The 20163-nt window shown below is 31.9% G+C and overlaps 1 protein-coding gene across 3 annotated transcripts; it reads left to right on the top strand.

The window, feature by feature from the left end:
• The first annotated feature begins 8610 nt into the window (after positions 1-8610).
• On the top strand, positions 8611-19791 carry LOC105141261 (DNA damage-binding protein 1a). Of its 3 annotated transcripts, none has more exons than XM_011048440.1 (19): positions 8611-8831; positions 8957-9005; positions 9158-9217; positions 9304-9395; positions 10498-10549; positions 10714-10776; positions 10892-10914; positions 11391-11466; positions 12329-12538; positions 12657-12763; positions 12887-12995; positions 13526-13726; positions 13807-14022; positions 14651-14761; positions 16224-16499; positions 16912-17186; positions 18035-18383; positions 18523-18807; positions 19014-19791. In XM_011048440.1, the coding sequence occupies exons 1-19, from the start codon at positions 8728-8730 to the stop codon at positions 19593-19595; spliced, it is 3240 nt and encodes a 1079-aa protein (XP_011046742.1). In that variant the 5' UTR covers positions 8611-8727; the 3' UTR covers positions 19596-19791. The 3 variants fall into 3 exon arrangements, with proteins under 3 accessions (XP_011046742.1, XP_011046741.1, XP_011046743.1); XM_011048439.1 differs by having other exon boundaries at positions 10865-10914; XM_011048441.1 differs by lacking the exons at positions 8611-8831; positions 8957-9005; positions 9158-9217; positions 9304-9395; positions 10892-10914.
• The last annotated feature ends 372 nt before the right edge of the window (positions 19792-20163 follow it).

Raw genomic sequence — 20163 nt, 5'->3', positions numbered from 1 at the left:
GTTATGTTTTGATCTTAACTAATATTGCCTTAATAAAAAGTAGCAAGTGAATAAATATTAGGTGTAACATGAATTATATAAAGGTGTTTGAGTAATAAAGAAATGATTTATCATTCTATATGAATTAAAAAAAATATTTTACATGGTCTCAAAAGGTATTAATTATGAAATTCTTCTGGAATATGGAATGGGATTTAAAAAAGTGTTTTAAAGTCTTAATTAAAAAAATCAATGATTATGGTTTTAAGAACAAATACAATTTGACAAAGCAAATACTCTTCATGTTCAAATATCTAAATCAAAATATTATTGATAAAGAAATAATAATTATACTCATAACAAATAATAATTACACTTATAACTCATAAACTATAAATCAAACCACATGATTTTTATAATATATAAGAGATCATGACACGATGTTGGGTTGTACATTTAATTTTCAAATATAAATCAATTAATATGTTGAATTTGATAATAAGTTATTTTTAAAAATTTATTTAATCTGATTTTGATTAGTATTATGATTTATATTTGGATCAATATATTTGGAATCTAATGAATTATGCACATTAAAAACCATTATTAAGAAATTAAGCTCAAATGATTAATTAAGTGAAACTTAATTATAAATAAGTTTAAGAAATTAACGATTATAATATAATTTATATGATGATTATAATTTTAAACCCAGAAAAATTATTGCATTAATTTCTAAAACTATCTTAAAACAATACATGTAATATTTTCAAGGGACAAAGAGATATGTCATCATTAATAAAGTTATCATTAATATGCTATCATTAATAAAGTTATCAAATTTTTAATATAAATATAAAGTCATGTATTATATTTTTTGGATAATAGTGTGATGATATAGGATCAAACAAAGACTTTGTACATCATGTGCCTATTGTATAATGTTGAAAATAATGAAGAGCATTTCAAAAGATTTTTTTTTTAGTATTTATATAGTAAAATTTGATACGAGTATGATGACTTTGATAGACACAAAATCTTAGGGATTGACAATCATGTCAGACTCAAAAAAATATAGGTTTGACTAACATACAATATCTAAAATACTTGGGTTTGATGATCAATCTAACCCAAGATAAACATGGGTCTGGAATTGGTGTCAGACCCAAAGCATTTGAATTCAAATATTATGGTGCTTTGTACCAAGATAATCTTTTTAATTAAAAGTACTGGAGATATGATAATGTGTCATGTCACTTCTTGGAATTAATTTTCCAACAGTAACAAAATTATAACAATTTTTTTCTTTTAAATTTTTTTTAACAGCTACAACATTTTAATTTCCTAACATTTCCTTTATTTTTTAACTGTTATAATAACTTTTTAATTTTTAATTTGTTTTATACTTAGTTGTTATATGGTAGTAGCCTATAAATATCATTGACTTTTACAGAAAAAAAAAAACATGAAAAAAAACATCCTATTATTTTTCTATGTTTATAAAGCTGGTTGATATTTCATTTCTATCTTGCTGATTATTTTTTTAACCAAAAAATTTATTGGATTCTAGAAAATAATCTGATACCGATGAAATATCTTTAAAAACAATATTTATACATGCCTTATATTATATTTTATTTCTGTTCATTGTATTTTATTTACAACATATAAATAGATAGAATAGGGAAAAGAAAGAGGGAACACTTGAAATATACTAGGAGGTTTCTCCTCAGGTGGTATACTGTTATAAATTGCGATAACCCAACCTACTTTGAAGAGATAAAATTCGATATCCTGATGTTGCTAAAGGTCCATGGAAGTCTAATACGAATAATCCCGAGCAAATGCTAGAACGAGGAACAGAGAACGATAATACAATCACTTTTTAAGCAACAGTTGAACTTGTTGGGAGGAGGGTGTAGCAATTTAGGAGAAGAAAGTGCTCGAGCTCGGCTAGCATTCTCCATTAAAATATCGATAAATAATTTGTTTTGTATTTTAAAAGTATTTTAAAAAAATTTAATTTTTTTATTTTTTTCAAATTAATATTTTTTTTAATATTTTCAAATTATTTTGATGTACTGATATTAAAAATAATTTTTTAAAAATAAAAAATTATTCATATATATTTTAACATGAAAAATTATTTAAAAAACAACTACAATTATATCCCATATCAAGTTGCTTCTTTGCTGCTCAGCTCTCACATCTGGAGAAAAAGTGATAGAAAATTTACTCGTGAATTTTGGCTTTGTAACATTTCAATTCCCTAAAGGAATCTATGTTCTTGATTACTACAGGAAATTGTCTGTGAGTTTGAGAGTTTATATGGAGTTACAGTCTTCAAGAACTTATAATTTATGATTTTTATACCAATTTAAAACTATTTTGAGGATGATGATTAGCTTTTTATGGTTTCCAATATATTTTTTACAACAAGTTAGAAACTTAGGTGTTTAAGATCTAAAAAATCATTTTGTTAATAATAAATACATGATTTGTCAAAACAAGAAAGAATGTATAAATAAGAAATTAAAATTTTGATTCAATAAATATTTTTTTCTAAAATTTTAATCCTTCCAACCCTTTTTAATTTTTAATTTAAATTTTAGTAGAATTAAATAAAAATTAATTTTAAAAATAATCTCAACCTACGCTTTTACCTTAATTTCATACTTCAAGGCACATATGTTACCGTTAACTAGTCTAACTCTTCTACTTCCAGAGTATATGTTCATTTTTGGCCTCATCATTCGTTTTGCTTGTAATAATATAATTGCCATCATTATCACTTATTAGGGAAGATCTTAAATTCACCCGTCAACTATAAATAGGTTCTTGATTCTATCTCTCGGTACATATTTTATTAGTTTAGTTCTTTATCTATCTACATTTCATGCTTACTAGATGATTGACCTGTATTACTTTACCGGTAAAATCAAATTTTTCTTGAATGTAAAAAGATTATTTAAATATTATTAATTTTTTTCTAATAAAAAAATAAAATTATGTGAGAATTTACTTGATATAACTTGATTAACTTTATAGATATTTACTTGATATAACTCGATTAACTTTACAGATAAAAAAATAACACATACAACTCGTAAAACAATATCTGATAAAACAAAATTTTAAGATGATATCTTTTCTTAATATTTAAATAACAACATATTAAATTGATTTGATTCAATATGGGTTAACTTGTCAAATTTATGACTCAAGTTATGAGACTATGATAACTCTATAGATAAAAAATTAAAATAAATTATGAAACTTAATTCTCAATCAACCTAATATTGAAGAATGGAATTGAAAAAAAAATCAATTAGAAAATGATATGAGTTAACATATCAAACTTGCAATTTGAGTCATAAGACCAAGATAACCGCATGAAAAACAAATCAAAATAAATTATAAATTTCAATTCCTAACTAGCCTAATATTGAATGATAAGATTAATAAAAAAACAAATTAAGAAAAGAACATAAAAAATAACTTGAGTCAATCTACCAAACTCATTATCAAGTTATCAGACCGATATAATCTTATAAAAAAAATAAAAAAACAACCTAATTTAACCCGAGTTGATATGTTAAATTCACGATTTTAGTCTCGAGATTGAGATAACTCCATAAAAAGAAAGTCAAAATAAATTATAAAATTTAATTCTCAATCATCCCTACTGAACCTAATGTTGAGCGATAAAATTTATAAAAATCTTAATTATAAAAATGACATAGAAAATAAGTTAAGTCAACCCGAGTTAACCATTAAATACTATTCCTCGGTCATAAGACCAGAATAACCCATTAAAAAACAAATTGAAATAAATCATAAAGTCTAATTCTCAATCAAATACAATATTAATTGAAAAAAAATCAATTAAAAGAGAGAGAGAAATAGAGAAAACGAATGAGTTAATTGGTTTAACTTATCAAACATGCGACCCTGATCATGAGATAAGGATAACCTGATAAAAAGCAAGTTTAATGTTGAAGGACATGTGACTTATGTGATAAGATTGATATAACCTCTTAAAAAATAAAATAAAAATGGCCTAAATTTATAGGGATTAAAATGCTAAAACCTTTGTCCTAGATCGTGAAACAAAAATATTTTTATAAAAAGCAAATCAAAATAGATCATGAAGATCAATTCCCAACGAACCCAATGTTAAATGGTAAAATAAAAAAAAAATCAATTAAAAAAAACAAAAAACAACTCGAGTCAACTTGAGCTAACCCATTAAGTACTATTCTCGGATCATGAGACCAAAATAACCTAATAAAAAGTATACAAAATAAATCATGAAATGATGAAATTGAAAAAAATAATTAAAAAAAATATCTAAGTCAACCAGATTAATACTCCAAACCAAGTTAACCGGTTAAACCTAGAATGCATATTATGAGAAAGTGATAATTAAATAGAAAAAAATATAATAATAAAGGATAAAATTAAACTAAAAAAACATTGGTTGAGAAAATATTAAAGAAAAAAAAAGCAAATTAAAGCACTATTTTTTTGTATAAAAAGGATACAGTAAAACCCTCGTCTTTTAGTTTATAGTTAATATTAAAAGAATCGGAAATGATGTTAAATACTAGATGTTCCAGCAATATACTAGATGTCATACTCACGCAATGCCGCATGCTTGTGGCATATTTGTGCGTTATTATGGGTTAGTGGAAAAAATTATAAAAAAATAAAAATAAAATCATATGGAGAAAAACTATTGCAATTGATAATGTTTTCAAGGAAAAGCTATAAAACTAAATTCTCAACCAGCTTAATATTAAAAAAAACTAAAATCAATAAAGATTATCTTGAAAAAAATCATAACAAAAAAAAAGAAAAAAAATCATGTAAGAAAACACTGTAGCAATCTATAGTATTTTATGAGAAAATTTACAATTGTAATTCTCAATCAGCTCAATATTAAAAAAAATAAAATTAATAAAGACAATTTAATAAAAATCATGTTAGGGAACGCTATAGCAAACCACAATTTCTTAAAGAAAAAAACTGCGAAGCTAAATTTTCAACTAGTTCAATATAAAAAAAAAAATATAAAATCAACAAAGATAATTCTGGAAAAAAACAAAAAAACATCATAAAAAAATCATACGGAGAAACAATGTAGCAATTCACAGTATTCTAAAGAAAAAACTATAAAGTTAAATTCTCAACTAGTTCAATATTAAAAAAATAAAATCAACAAAAACAATTCTAAAAAAAACAAAAAAAAATAGAAAGAAGAAGAAGACAATTTTAGGGGAAAAAAAGCAAAAAGAAAGGAAAAAATGGGAAATAAACATATAGAAAAAGTTAAAATTAAATTCTTAACCAGATCAATATTAAAAAATAAATTCAATAAAGATAATTTTAATAAAACATGTGGAGAAACAATGTAGCAAAACAAAAAACATGTGGAAAAACATTGTAGCAATCCATGGTGTTTAAAAAAAACTACGAAGCAAAATTCTCAACCAACTTAACATAAAAAAATAAAATCGAGAAAGACCATTTTGGAAAAGCAAAGAAAAAAATTCATAAAAATAAACAAAAAAACCATGTAAGGAAAAATTATAGCAAATCATAAGGTTTTAAAGAAAAAACTATATAACTAAATTCTCATCTAATTTAATATTAAAAAAAAAACGATAAAGATAGTTTAAAAAAACACAAAAACAAAAAAGAATAATAATAATAAAAAAGACAATCTTGGGGAAAAAAACATATAAAACCTAAAGAACAACAAAAATAAAATAAAAAAAGCTACAACACTTTCCCAGCATGTCTTAGAATATTGCTTAATATTTTCTCATAAACCTTGATCTGTTCAAATGTCAGATATAAGAGAACATAATTTATTCTCATTCAGATATGAGAGTGTGTGTTTAGTATTGTAATAGATGTTGTGGTTGTAGTTTGAAAAAAGTTATTTTATAAAAAATACTTTTAGTTGAGGTGAATTTGGAAAAATATATGTTTGGTTAAAACTGTGGTTGAAATTGAGGTTAAACAAAAAAGTAATTTAATGTGTTTGATTAAAAAATGGTTTTCAAACCGAGGTTATAAAATAATTAAAAAAGACATATATTAATATTAATAGTTTTTCATTGAAATATTATTGATTTAACTACTGCTATTATATCATGAAATAAATAATATTGTATATAAAGTATATTTTATTATTGCATTAAACAATGTGCAATTTCATCATGTATGAAATCTATCCAATAAGAACTATAGTTTCCATAGTTTCCTGAGCATGTAACAACATCAGGTAAAATATCATCGGGAACAAAATTGGGATTGCGATTAAATTATGCAAATGTTACATCATCATACAATCTCCTTCAAATGTAATTACACAGTGCTATAATCATGTTAAACATTAGTTTTTCAAATAAAATACAACACCTATGACCTTTTATTTTATTTTATTGGGTTGCACCCGGTTCAATGCATTTAGATTTGGGATGGATGCGGTTCAATACATTTAGGTTTAGGTTGGACCTGATCCAACCCATATGGACTGGGCTAAACCCAGCCAACCTCGCCCAGTCACTGGCCCAAGCCAGTGACCTGGCTAGTCAAAGCAACACGTGTGTACTAAATTCACACTGTTACTACATTATTCAAGTGAATTAATTAAAATTCACTTGAATAGTGTAATGTCAATAATGAAGAGAAACCTACCTGTGGTATTTTGCTCTTGAGGATAAAGATGAAAGTTGAGCGCTTTTCTAGCTATTTCTCTGTTTTGCTTCTTCTCTTCTTAGTGTTTGCTTAGTGCTGGAGTTGGATGACAAAGACAACAATGTAGATGTGTTGATCAAACAAAGCTAACTACTCTTTCTCTCTTTTCTCCTAACTCTTTATTCTCCTTCTTTTTCCTTTTCTTCTTCTTCTCTTACACTTTCTTGTTTCTACTGTTCACATGAATAGTGTGGCATGGAAGTGCAAAAGAAGAAAAAGTTATGCACCTCTGGTTATTGGAAGAAGAAGAAAAAGTTGCGCACCTTTTGTTATTGTGTTGTAACACAATTCGCAAAAAAAGTAGTTTGGAATTGCTTCTTCTTACCTTGCATTGCAAACGCAGTAAACAATGAGATACTATAGCAATTTAGAGTATTTCATGAGAAAATCTACAATTGTAATTCTGAACTAGCTCAATATTAAAAATAATAAAGACAATTTAAAAAAATCACGTGGGGGAATACTGTAGCAATCCACAGTGTTTTTTAAAAAAAAGCTATAAAACGAAATTCTCTACTAACTTAATGAAAAAAAAATCGACAAAGAAAATTCTAAAAAAAATTCTAAATTTTTTTTAAAAATAATGTGGGGAAACACTGTAGCAATCAATAATATTTTAAAGAAAAAAATTATAAAGCTAAATTCTCAATCATCTCACTATTAAAAAAATAAAATCAACAAAAATAATTCTGAAAAAAAACACAAAAAAATGAAAAAAAAAGAAGAAAATTTAAAAAAAAAACAAAAAAAAACATGCGGTGAAAATTAAAGCTAAATTTTTAACCAGCTCAATATTAAAAAAAATCAAAAAAGATAATTTTGAAAAAAAACATATGGAAAAGCGCTATAGCAAAACAAACACCATATGGAAAAATATTGTAGCAATCCACAATGTTTTTTTTAAAATTACGAAGCAAAATTCTCAACCAGTTTAATATGAAAAAAATAAAATGAAGAAATACAATTCTAGACAAACAAAGAAAAAATAAAAAAACCATGTAGAGAAACATTGTAACAATCCATAATGTTTTAAATAAAAAACTATAAAATTAAATTTTTAACCAGTTTAATGTTAAAAAAATAACAAAAATAATTATAAAAAACACAAAAAAATAAAAAAAAATAAAAAAACTACAATAATTTCTCGACACATTTTAAAGTATTATTTAATATTTCCTCATGAACCTTAATCTTCTCAAATGTCAGATACGAGAGAACGCAATTTGTTCCCATTCAGTGCATCTAAAAACATGTATGTGGTCAAGGTACAAGAACTATAATGAAAAGCAAAAACCCATGCTTGTCTCGGTTATTCGTTTGTATAATTCTTTGATTGGATTTTACAATATTAAAAGAATTCATTATTATTTTTTTCTACTTAAAAAAAATTAAAAATAAATAAACATCATCAATGAAAAAAATATATTGATGGGTGCCACTTATATAATTATTAGAGAGATAATATACCTTATCTTATCAATTCTGAGTTTTTTTTATGTTTTAAAAATATTTTTTAAATTTTTTTATTTACTTTAAATTAATTTTGTTTTGGTTTCTTTAGTTATTTATATTTTTTAAAATATTATTTTAATATATTTTAAAATAAAAAATATTTTAAAAATAATAACTACCATAGTTAAAAATACTAAATATATCAGGCTGCTTTACATGACAAAAAGATGTCACTTGTCCACTTGTTAGAAGCGAGAGGGAAGTCTCAACACTTTACTACTGGGGGATTGGTATGGTGTTGTAGAAGGAATGCAGTAGTTCAAGGACTTAATTAGAAAGTTGTGTATCGATGGGGGCCTGACTTGGAGTTTACCAACCAGCGAGTAAATTAGAAAAGAGTGGAAAAGGCCAGAAACGGAGACGGAACAGCAAAACACTAGAGAGAGCAGGAGCCGCTAGGGCTCTTTCATTTCCTTCGAGCAAAACACAGACGCGCAGAGAAAGAGAGGGGGAGATCTGAAAGTGAAGATGAGTGTATGGAACTATGTGGTGACTGCTCACAAGCCCACCAATGTGACGCACTCTTGTGTCGGCAATTTCACCAGTTCTCAAGAGCTTAATCTCATCATTGCGTAATAAATCCATCTCTTTTTAGCTGGATTCAATTGATTGTTTTATGTATTTATCTACCGTCTTTGTTTTTCTTCTTCACTAGGGCTTGGTTTGTTTAATATCAATTTCATTTTACTTGCTCCAGGAAATGTACCCGTATCGAAATCAATCTGCTTACTCCTCAGGGATTACAGGTAAGCAACCACATGTTTTCCCGTTGGATATGTCCCAAATCACAAGTTTTAGGAAGGATGGATGCTTTATGAGAGATTACGAGTTATTAAAACTATCTATCTAATAAGACATTAAAAAAGCATGAGAAATGACTCTAATTTTTTCCTTGCAGCCTATGTTAGATGTTCCAATATATGGACGAATTGCAACTCTCGAACTTTTCCGGCCTCATGTTAGTATCTCTATTTATTTCACCTTCCGGCTGTGTGTTTTTGTTGTTCTTAAATCTCAACTCAATTCTTTAATGTTTTTTATCAGGGTGAAGCTCAGGACTTTTTATTTATTGCAACAGAAAGATACAAATTCTGTGTACTTCAGTGGGACGCAGAGACGTCTGAGCTAATTACCAGGTTTAAGCTGAAAATGTCAAATGATATTCATCTCTTAGAGCTTTTTGTGGCTAAAATCTTCGAAGTCCAACTGTTGAATACGTTACCTTCACCTTGTATCAAAGATGAACCGTGCATCTAGTGACTTATGAGCTGGTGTTATACTGGGAAATTCTAAACAAGTTTAGTGAGAGTGGTTTGCTTTCTGTGATCTTGCCCACCAGATTTTGTTCTATTTTTAATTTTGAAATTTTTCCAAACCCTGAACCTTGAGTCTTATCAATGCCTCCTTACTTATTAGGTTGCCTAATTTGCTTTGCAGTTCCACTAGTATGAAACTTAGCTGGCACAATTACAGTGCAACTAATCAAGTATTAGTGGAATATATTGGGTTCAATTTAGGGTTTCCTCACTCATAATTTTATTTTGTATGTTCTTTGCCTGTTGACTTGTTTATGAATTGGTTAGAATTTCTGTTGTATCCGCTTCTCCCATATAACTTTCTTCTTTATGCTCCTATAAAATTTAGAAGAAATTCTCTTCACGTTTAAGGATTTCTAGATGGAGAATAAATCAAAATAGAAAACTAGCACACATGAATTAGATGAAATCCATATAAGCTTTAAGTATTTCAAATAATGGATAATCAATAAAGACTAAAACACATGGATGAGTGGTGTTTGTTTGATTGAAAAAAATTGTTTATAGCTATTTCTGTCTCTTTCCATGATGTGATACATGGGTCAAATCAGGATCTGTGCTTTTATTCCTTCATCTTTGTTGGTTTGTTAAAATGTTCATCAGACATTTAAAAGGATTGAATAATAATTATCAAAATAATGGGAAATAATATGGGAACTACAGTTTTCCTTATTTGAGACACTTGGAGTCCATAAGCAACCTGTTGTAAGTTGTAACTTAGTTGCCAGTATTGGGAAAGGGAAAGATGGGAAGTTGTAAACAGAGGAGTAACAAAGTTAGTTGGGTGGGTGACATTAACAGCCTCTAGTTTTCTTGTGTCTAGGTATTAGATGCCTTAATGAATCTCTGAAATTTTTATACTATGTGGATGGCATTTTCTATACTATTCTTGCATTGACTCTTTCTTTTCCTTCTCATATAGAGCAATGGGGGACGTGTCAGACCGTATAGGTCGCCCAACAGACAATGGTCAGGTAATTATTACAGTTCTAGTTTCATATTGAGTCTCTCCATCATTTCTCCTAAGCTTTTCGTTCATGTTTTAAGAGTAGTTTTCCTTTATCTTCCTCAGTCTGGCCAAGAGTGCCTTAACTTCTTCCTGACTGGTTCATATCTTATCTTTCCTTTCTTGCTGCAGATTGGCATAATTGATCCTGATTGTAGATTAATTGGACTCCATTTGTATGATGGGTTGTTTAAGGTTCACGATCAATCTTATTATCGACTTTCTTCTCTGAATTGTGATGGAAAGAATGATCAGTTGATAGTTTTACTGGTTGTTTTCTCAGGTCATTCCTTTTGATAATAAAGGACAGCTCAAAGAGGCTTTTAACATAAGGTATGAATCTTCTATCCAATTACTCAACATCAGTTCTATGGATGAATCTGCCAATGACCTATCTAAAGGATATATGAATCTGCTTATGAAGACCTCGGCTGTGAAGTTGATGTCCAGTGTATTGGATCTGGATTCCTATATTTCAATTGCACATACATGCAGCGCATGTGTGTGTATGCAATAACCAGGCGTGGTTTTTCTTAGGAAGCTGCTTTCTAGTAAATACATGGATATATATCAGTGAGACAATTGTAACAAAGGCTATCTGAATTGCTATAGAGAAATAGTAGAATGATGGAAGTTAATTTTGAGACATTGCTCTTTCTGGGAAAGGAGGGTCTCCTCATGCCCATGCACTAGAATTCTATGATGTCTGCACATAGGTTTATGGTGAAGAGGCTGAATTTATCGTTGAGTTTTATTGTTTCTTCATTATATGCTTATGCAATAATTTGTTTATCGTGTCTTCTTTACAGGCTTGAGGAACTTCAAGTTTTGGATATCAAATTTCTTCATGGTTGTTCAAAACCAACGATTGTTGTTCTTTACCAGGTCTGCTGTTTTCCTTTTGCATCCCCACTTTCAGGATGTAGTTCTTTCAAATGTATTTTTTTATGCATGAATCTTTTGACATTTATATATATTTTATTAAATTGAAGTGATGATCAATCTAAAAAAAAGTTACTCTCTTCTCATATCAAATGGACTTCATAAGTTTTCAAATTATTCAAGGAGATATCCTGCAGCATAAGTTCTGAAAATTTTCTTTCTAGTAAAAAATGTGCTACATTTTTACATGAAACTGGCTATGTTATTAATCAAAATAACTAAGGGTGAGTTGAGAAAGTCTTATGTGCTTGTGGATTCTGTGTGTTTAATGAGTAAAGTAGGTTATATAAACCTTGCATGTTAATGACTAAAGTAGGGCATATAAATCATCAGCTGTCTTGCCTAAGTCCAAGCATGCAGATATATTCCAAAGAAGCAACCATGTCCACCCTGAAATATCATTTGTCTGCAAGTTTCTGTTCTACATCCACTGCAATGGTCGGACAGTATCCGCACATTTTCTCACTCTTAGTCACTACCTTGACTGATTTTTGGGGTTCTTGGGCACCTTAGATCTTAGAATGTAGCATTTTTTTTTTGTGTTTCTTTTTGGTTCTTTCGGTGCTTGCATGCTCTTAGTGTGCTTTGGACTGTGCCTTCCTTTTCACCCTTCTTGAGTTATTTATTATTAATGTGGAAAATGCTTAACAAAAACTCTTATGTTGAAATGATCGCTTTCTTTGATAGTTGCAGCTTGACACTGGTTATCTAGAATATAAATGTCCTGCATGTGAGTTTTTATCAACTATACGTATATTATGGGAAGAAAAATTTAGATGCCCATTTTATTCTGTTATCATTGCAGGATAACAAGGATGCCCGTCATGTTAAAACATATGAGGTTGCTTTGAAAGATAAAGACTTTATTGAGGGTCCTTGGTCGCAGAACAATCTTGACAATGGTGCTGATTTGCTAATACCAGTTCCCCCACCTTTCTGTGGTGTTCTTATTATTGGAGAAGAAACAATTGTATATTGCAGCGCCAATGTTTTTAGAGCGATCCCAATCAGACCTGTAGGTCACTGGTGGATTGCTGTTGATATTATGCTAGGTTCTCTTAGTAAATTTCCAGGATGCAAGTACTGACTTTTCTATGTCTTCATAACCTTTTTTCCATGATTTTCACTGCTAGTCTATAACGAAAGCATATGGAAGAGTTGATGCTGATGGTTCTAGGTATTTACTTGGTGATCATGCTGGGCTTCTTCACCTTCTAGTCATAACCCATGAGAAAGAAAAGTGAGTTTTTCCTTGCTGATGATGATGATGATCTGCATGCATTCATTTTTTTTCATTGGAAAAGCAAACTGATCACTTACTATTATTAGAATTTTCTCAAGCTTGTGCACATTTGTGCTACAGGGTCACTGGCCTCAAAATTGAGCTATTGGGAGAAACTTCTATCGCATCTACCATATCATATCTCGACAATGCTTTTGTCTTTATTGGTTCAAGCTACGGAGATTCACAGGTATGGTGAATATTAGAAAATTCATTTTATTGTTGAATAATAAATTCTAAATTGAGATCTTTTTATTTATATAGTGTTGTCCTGATGTTAGTGAATCTGTACTGGGATTTTGCAATTTTGTAATGAATAGGGAGAAAATGTGTTTTACTTGGTTTAAAAACATCTATTTAATTGATTGATGTTCTGGTGGATGCATTGCATGATACAAGTGACTAAACTGTATTTCATAGAGTTTGATTGCAGAAGAGGAGGACTAGAATGGGTCTAGCTAAGAATTCTTCCTTGTCTTCTTAGTAGTTGACATTTTTTTATAGATTTCATTTGTTGAAAATTCTGATTTTCTACATCCAAATGGTTTTCATTTCAATTTTTTTTGGCAATGTAAGGAAATCCTTGGTCGTGGAACTGCTCTGTTTTATTCTCTTGTAAGAAAAAGTAATATTGACATGCAGGGAAAAATTGACCTTGTCTATAATTTTAGTTCATGTGCATTATTAGTGCATTGACAATCTTATTGATCCCAAGTGCAGCTTGTAAAGTTAAATCTGCAACCCGATGCAAAAGGTTCATATGTAGAAGTTCTGGACAGGTATGTCAATTTGGGACCAATTGTTGACTTCTGTGTGGTGGACCTGGAGCGGCAAGGCCAAGGTCAGGTTGTCACTTGCTCTGGAGCCTATAAGGATGGTTCTCTTCGGATAGTTCGTAATGGAATAGGAATCAATGAACAGGTTTGCTTATTTTTTACTGGTTCCTTGTAATTTATTGTGTGCATTTTTATTTGTTTATTTATTTATAGAACTCATTGTAGGCATCTGTAGAGCTTCAAGGCATCAAAGGAATGTGGTCATTAAGATCTTTGACTGATGATCCATTTGACACCTTTCTGGTTGTAAGTTTTATTAGCGAGACAAGAATTTTGGCAATGAACATTGAGGATGAGTTGGAGGAAACTGAAATAGAGGGTTTCTGTTCACAAGTGCAGACATTGTTCTGCCATTGTGCTGTGTTCAACCAGCTTGTTCAAGTAAGTTTACGTGTTTCTGGTGAAATAAAAAAGAAATTTCTTGTTTGTTCCATTGCATCTTGATTAACCGGATCAATTTGACTGATTAATTTAGTTCAACAAATCCCAGGTGTTTATTTTATATTTTTTATGGTTTGATACGAAAAACATTTTTTCTTATGCTTCTATTATGTCCTCTTACTCCAAAAATGCTGTGCACCACAAGACTTTTACCATCCTTTGCTAACCATTGGGTTTGGGATCAGTCACATGATCTTGCATTGATATGCTGAAATCCATTCCTTTTCAAATGCGAATTCATTTGCACTGTCTATTGTCAGGTACATTTTAATTATTGAGAATTAACCTGTGGCAAGTGTTAATTTTTTAATGAAAACTAATTTACCTGATCCCTCTCCTCCAGTTTACCAAAAGGAAATTTACTTTTGCATTCATCATATCCTAGAAGCTCTCACAATGATTGTTTTTTTTTCAAGTTTTATTATCATTCCGCTCTTTGCCATTTTGAATTTACAATTTTGTGAAATTAGGTTATGTGATAAGGATTTCTCTGCATCCAATTTTTTCTTTTAGGAGATGCTGTTTATCCACTATTATATGTTGTAACATGGGAGGATTGACCTGGCAGGTTACATCAAGCTCTGTAAGACTGGTCAGTTCCACAACTAGAGAGCTCAGACAGGAATGGAATGCTCCATCAGGTTATTCAATAAATGTCGCCACTGCTAATGCCACCCAGGTTTGTTTCATGCAATTACCCATCTATTCGTGTTGACATTTGTGTTTCCCAGTTTTTGACAATAGATTTGCAGCAGGTTTTGCTGGAAATGAGTGTGAAACTGTTCTGTTTTGTTATCAGATGCAATAATACTGAGCAATTCAGAATCTTGTTTCACCTTCTTTCTTCTAAACAAACCCTATTTAACCCTAATTCCGAATGAACAACCCCTAGATCTCCACAAGTCCTTAATTGGACATAAATCCAAAGTTTTCTTGTATATGTGTTTGTGGGATAGACCCTATTGGCAATGATTCCAGCAGGATCCATGCTGTCAGTAGCAGAAATAGAGAGAAAGAACAGAGAAGAAAAGAGGAGAGAGAAACAGAGGGAGGGTGGTCCTTAATGGGACATAAATCCAATGTTTTCTTGTATGTGTGTTTGTGGGATAGGCCATATTAGCAATAATTCCAGCAGTATCCATGCTGTCAGTAGCATAAATAGAGAGAAAGAACAGAGAAGGAAAGGGGAGGGAGAAAGGGAGGGAGGAGAGTGTGGGAATCAATTACATTCATCACATAACAAATCTGGCTCTGATACTCCTCTCATACAGCAACAGAATTCAGCTTAACAAAAGCAGTCATGGACACGTGTCCTCACAATACTCTTCTCTGATAATAAAAGACATCTACATGAATGATGAGTCATAACTAAACAAGGCACATACATAATTGGAACGATGATGTTACAACAGGGAATAAAATTCCCAATTCTAATTTGAATTCGAACCTTATAACTGTCATTTTCCCAATTCCTCCTTTCACAGTCTTCTCCCACCTTAGTCTTGTATCATTTTCCTACATCAGAATTTCTCTAGAGCAGGGCTGGATTGGCTATATGCTTGGCATTGGGGCGAATATTTTGTTTGCATCATCGTGAAGGCATCAGGTCTATGACTATACCTGTAACACATGTAGGTCAAGTGCCAGTTTGTCAAGCTTGTGAGAACTGCATTCATAATTTGCTCAGTTTTTAATTCTAAAAAGCAGTTGATGTTTTTACCTGGGGAGAAAAGAAGTAATATTACTCATTTCTACTCCAGCACATCATCTTGAAGGCACCAGGTCTTTACCTGTGGCACATTTGTAGATCACATGCCAATCTGCCATAAACTTGTGAGAACTGTTTTCATAATATGCAGCCTTTTATACAGTTGATATTTATCCTTGGTCACGGGGGAAGCTACATGGCTTGATTCTTCTTCTGTGCATGATAGTGATTCTGCCAACATGTTACTTCTATGCTTTGGATTTGACTTCAGCAGTTGTTGGCATTTAATTGTATGATTTCTGTTTGATCAATGCCTAACTTCGATGAGTTCGCTATTAACAATGGTTGCTGGTAGCGTGTAGGTTTTTCCATGTGCTAGGCTGTCCGTATAGAATGAGAAATTATTTCAATTATTGCACCACTTATTTGACAGGTTTTATTGGCAACTGGTGGTGGCCACCTTGTCTATCTGGAAATCGGTGATGGGACACTGACACAGGCAAAACATGCACAGTTAGAGTGTGAGATATCATGCCTGGACATTAACCCCATTGGAGAGAATCCCAACTATAGTCAACTAGCTGCGGTTGGAATGTGGACAGACATAAGTGTCAGGATATTTTCATTGCCTGATCTAAATCTCATAACAAAGGAGCCATTGGGAGGAGAGATAATACCCCGTTCTGTTCTTCTATGTTCCTTTGAAGGGGTATGCTTATCACTTTCAGTCTTGAGTGGTTTTTTTCTTCTTCTGGATCTGCTCGAGTTTCTTTGTGGCTTCAACTCCATGTCATACATTGGGTCACATGTGCAAAGAACAGATTTCTTGATTCAAAACCAAAGATAAATTTGACTTGCAAAAAATATTTCTCAGAAAGTTTAGTTTAAACAAACAAGCCAAGGAGTTTTTATCATACTATTGCATTCATTTGAACCTCCAGGAAGATGTTTGTTGGGTTCTAATCCCTGCTTTGGTGGGACCATAATCTGATAATGAACTTTTTATTATGAATAGTGAATATGGAAATCTCACCAGTATGTTTTTGGGTGCTCACATTTGTTTGTTTTTTTCTCCCATGGAGAGGTAATTTTGATTGCTAATAATTTATCTCTTTCTTCAGATATCGTATTTATTATGTGCCCTTGGAGACGGACACCTCTTGAACTTCCTACTGAACTTGAGTACTGGCGAGTTGAAAGATAGGAAAAAGGTGTCTTTGGGGACCCAACCTATAACACTCCGTACTTTCTCATCGAAGAATACCACACATGTATTTGCTGCATCAGATAGGCCAACTGTCATTTACAGCAGCAACAAGAAACTACTTTACAGCAATGTAAACTTGAAAGAAGTCAGCCATATGTGTCCTTTTAACTCTGCTGCATTTCCAGACAGGTAATCTTTTGTGTCCCTAATTTTTATGTTGGCTTGCACCACGACACTGTAGCACATAATAGGGAAACACCTTCGATTTTATTGAATGCAATTTGATTTTGCTGGTTTGATCAAACACATTTCGTACGGAAACACTTTTGTGATATGATTTTCCTACTCTACTTTTTACTGCAAAATATTGAAACCAGCAGCGAAGTTTGCAAATTCAATGTACATGTAATCTATTTTTTTACTGATTATAGGTAGCTATGGTGCAATTATCTTTGATTGGAGATTCTTTGTTTCTTTCCTATATGTTTTCTTGTTAGGAAACTATATTCACCATTCCACTTCTTTGAGCAAATAGTGTCTCTATTATAATGCTATGCAATCACTTGTCTTCTAGAACTCATGAAGGTCATGATTGCCATTGCTATTTAAATTTCTCTCTGACATCTTAATTTTGTTTTTTGAAAGCCAAACAATCTCTGAAGAACTATGAAGTCATTGATTCTGAACTAGTTAGATATGGGCTATCTATCATTTGACTCTGCCTAATTGAGGTTCTTGTCTTTTGTTGCTGTACTACGAGTCATACTGATAGGACTTAGCTTCTCTGTTTCCAGAACAGATTGGGGTGATAATTTTATGAGGCCTGGTTTTGGCATGGCATGAAAAGGAATATTGTAGATGGGCAGGATGGGATTGTTTGAAATGAGAACATGGAAAACTAGTATTAGAAACGGGGTTCTGTATGAACCGTCCTATGGTTTATCACTACTGTACTGCAGTTTTTTCCTAAAGGGAAAGAAAAATACTTTCTAAAAGATAAATTCACAGTTCATTGACTTGTGTTATATTGTCAACAGCCTTGCTATTGCAAAAGAAGGGGAACTTAGCATTGGCACCATTGATGATATCCAAAAGCTTCACATCCGCTCTATTCCATTGGGTGAACATGCACGGCGTATATGTCACCAGGAGCAGTCTCGGACTTTCTCCATTTGTAGTATGAAAAACCAATCCAATGCAGAAGAATCTGAAATGCATTTTATTCGATTGTTAGATGATCAGACCTTTGAGTTCATATCAACATACCCACTTGACACATTCGAGTATGGCTGCTCCATACTTAGCTGCTCCTTTTCTGATGATAGCAACGTGTACTATTGTGTTGGAACTGCGTATGTTTTGCCAGAAGAAAACGAGCCAACCAAGGTAAAGGTCACCCTGATTGTTATGGTTTTTCTTTGTTCAGAAATATTAGGTTAAAACAAAACCAATTGAAAAATTGAGCAGTGAGCACTGCCTATATCTCATATTCCACCCATTTGTCCTCCTCTCATGAACAATGTAGGGCCGAATACTGGTTTTCATAGTGGAAGATGGGAAGTTGCAGCTTATTGCTGAGAAGGAAACAAAGGGGGCAGTATACTCTTTGAATGCTTTCAATGGCAAACTGCTGGCTGCTATTAATCAAAAGATCCAGTTATACAAGTGGATGCTCCGAGATGATGGAACACGTGAGCTGCAGTCTGAGTGTGGGCATCATGGGCACATACTAGCCCTCTATGTACAAACTCGTGGAGATTTCATTGTTGTTGGTGATCTGATGAAGTCAATCTCCTTGCTAATCTATAAGGTGAGTATTTCATGTATCATGAAACAAATACTTGCTCAATAATTCAGTTTGTGTTTGTTTTCATCATTCCATCATCGACTTGTTCCAATTATTTGCTGCTCGACTGCATATCTTTGACGTATGTATTACATCAAAATTGAAGAGCCCCTAGCATTTATGTTGTTTCTGATGATGCCTAGCTGAAATGACTGCTAACTTGTCTTCAGCATGAGGAAGGTGCTATTGAGGAGCGAGCCCGTGATTATAATGCAAATTGGATGTCTGCAGTTGAGATTCTTGATGATGACATTTACCTTGGTGCTGAAAATAACTTTAACCTATTCACAGTTCGGAAAAATAGTGAAGGTGCCACTGATGAGGAACGAGGCCGTCTTGAGGTGGTCGGTGAGTATCACCTTGGAGAATTTGTAAATCGATTCCGACATGGTTCCCTTGTCATGCGCTTGCCAGATTCTGATGTTGGCCAGATCCCAACTGTCATTTTTGGGACTGTTAATGGTGTAATTGGGGTCATTGCTTCACTTCCTCATGAGCAATACCTCTTTTTGGAGAAGCTGCAGTCAAACTTAAGAAAGGTGATAAAGGGTGTCGGAGGATTGAGCCATGAGCAATGGAGATCATTCAACAACGAGAAGAAAACTGTAGATGCCAAGAATTTCTTGGATGGAGATCTTATTGAGTCATTCCTTGATCTCAGCCGTAGTCGGATGGATGAGATATCCAAGGCAATGGAGATCTCCGTGGAGGAGCTTTGTAAGAGAGTGGAAGAGCTGACAAGGCTGCATTGATTCAGTCTCAATCATGTCTACTCGTTTGTTCTATATTTTTTTTGGTTGCTTTGTTGCTCATGGACGAATCATGTCTTGTCGGTTTGGAGGGATATCCAAGGAACCGTTTCTTGTAAGGAATCCAGAGGTTCATGTACAACATTTTTTTTTCAAAATCATGTTCATATGTTATTTAGAGACCTGCATGTGGAGTTAACCTATACAACTGCCGATGGTTTCTTTCTAAGTGGCACTTATATAATTATTAAGAGCTGAGAATCTAGATCTGGTTTTTAGGATCAGGTCAGGATTGAGAGTCCATCATCCTTTGCTGCAGCACAGATAGGAGAATCTTGCCCTGGAAGCAGACCTCCTCAAACCGTAAGATCCTTCAAAGTTGAAAGGTTCTCGTACAAGCTCCAAGTAATGCGCAACTGGGAAGTTGGTCGACATCAGAATTTGTAAATTAGACATCAATCTGACTCTTGTCTGGTTGTCCGAAGCCTCCCAGGTGAGACTCAAAACCCAAGAAAACAAGTTGCGGGAAGAGACTTTGTGCGTCCAAAGTTTCTTGTATTTCCTTCTCTAA

Source organism: Populus euphratica, unplaced genomic scaffold, assembly GCF_000495115.2.
Source record: "Populus euphratica unplaced genomic scaffold, PopEup_1.0 scaffold118.1, whole genome shotgun sequence".
Taxonomy (NCBI): domain Eukaryota; kingdom Viridiplantae; phylum Streptophyta; class Magnoliopsida; order Malpighiales; family Salicaceae; genus Populus; species Populus euphratica.
The sequence above is the reverse complement of the archived record's forward strand: the minus strand, read 5'-3'. Positions and strand labels throughout refer to the sequence as shown.

What these genes read in the sequence shown, in the direction of transcription:
- LOC105141261 (XM_011048439.1), top strand. Translation starts at nt 8,728, where the DNA reads ATGAGTGTATGGAACTATGTGGTGACTGCTCACAAGCCCACCAATGTG. An exon ending in GAGCTTAATCTCATCATTGC is followed by an intron (nt 8,832 to 8,956) that starts GTAATAAATCCA and finishes TACTTGCTCCAG; the next exon opens with GAAATGTACCCGTATCGAAA. An exon ending in GCCCAACAGACAATGGTCAG is followed by an intron (nt 10,550 to 10,713) that starts GTAATTATTACA and finishes TTCTTGCTGCAG; the next exon opens with ATTGGCATAATTGATCCTGA.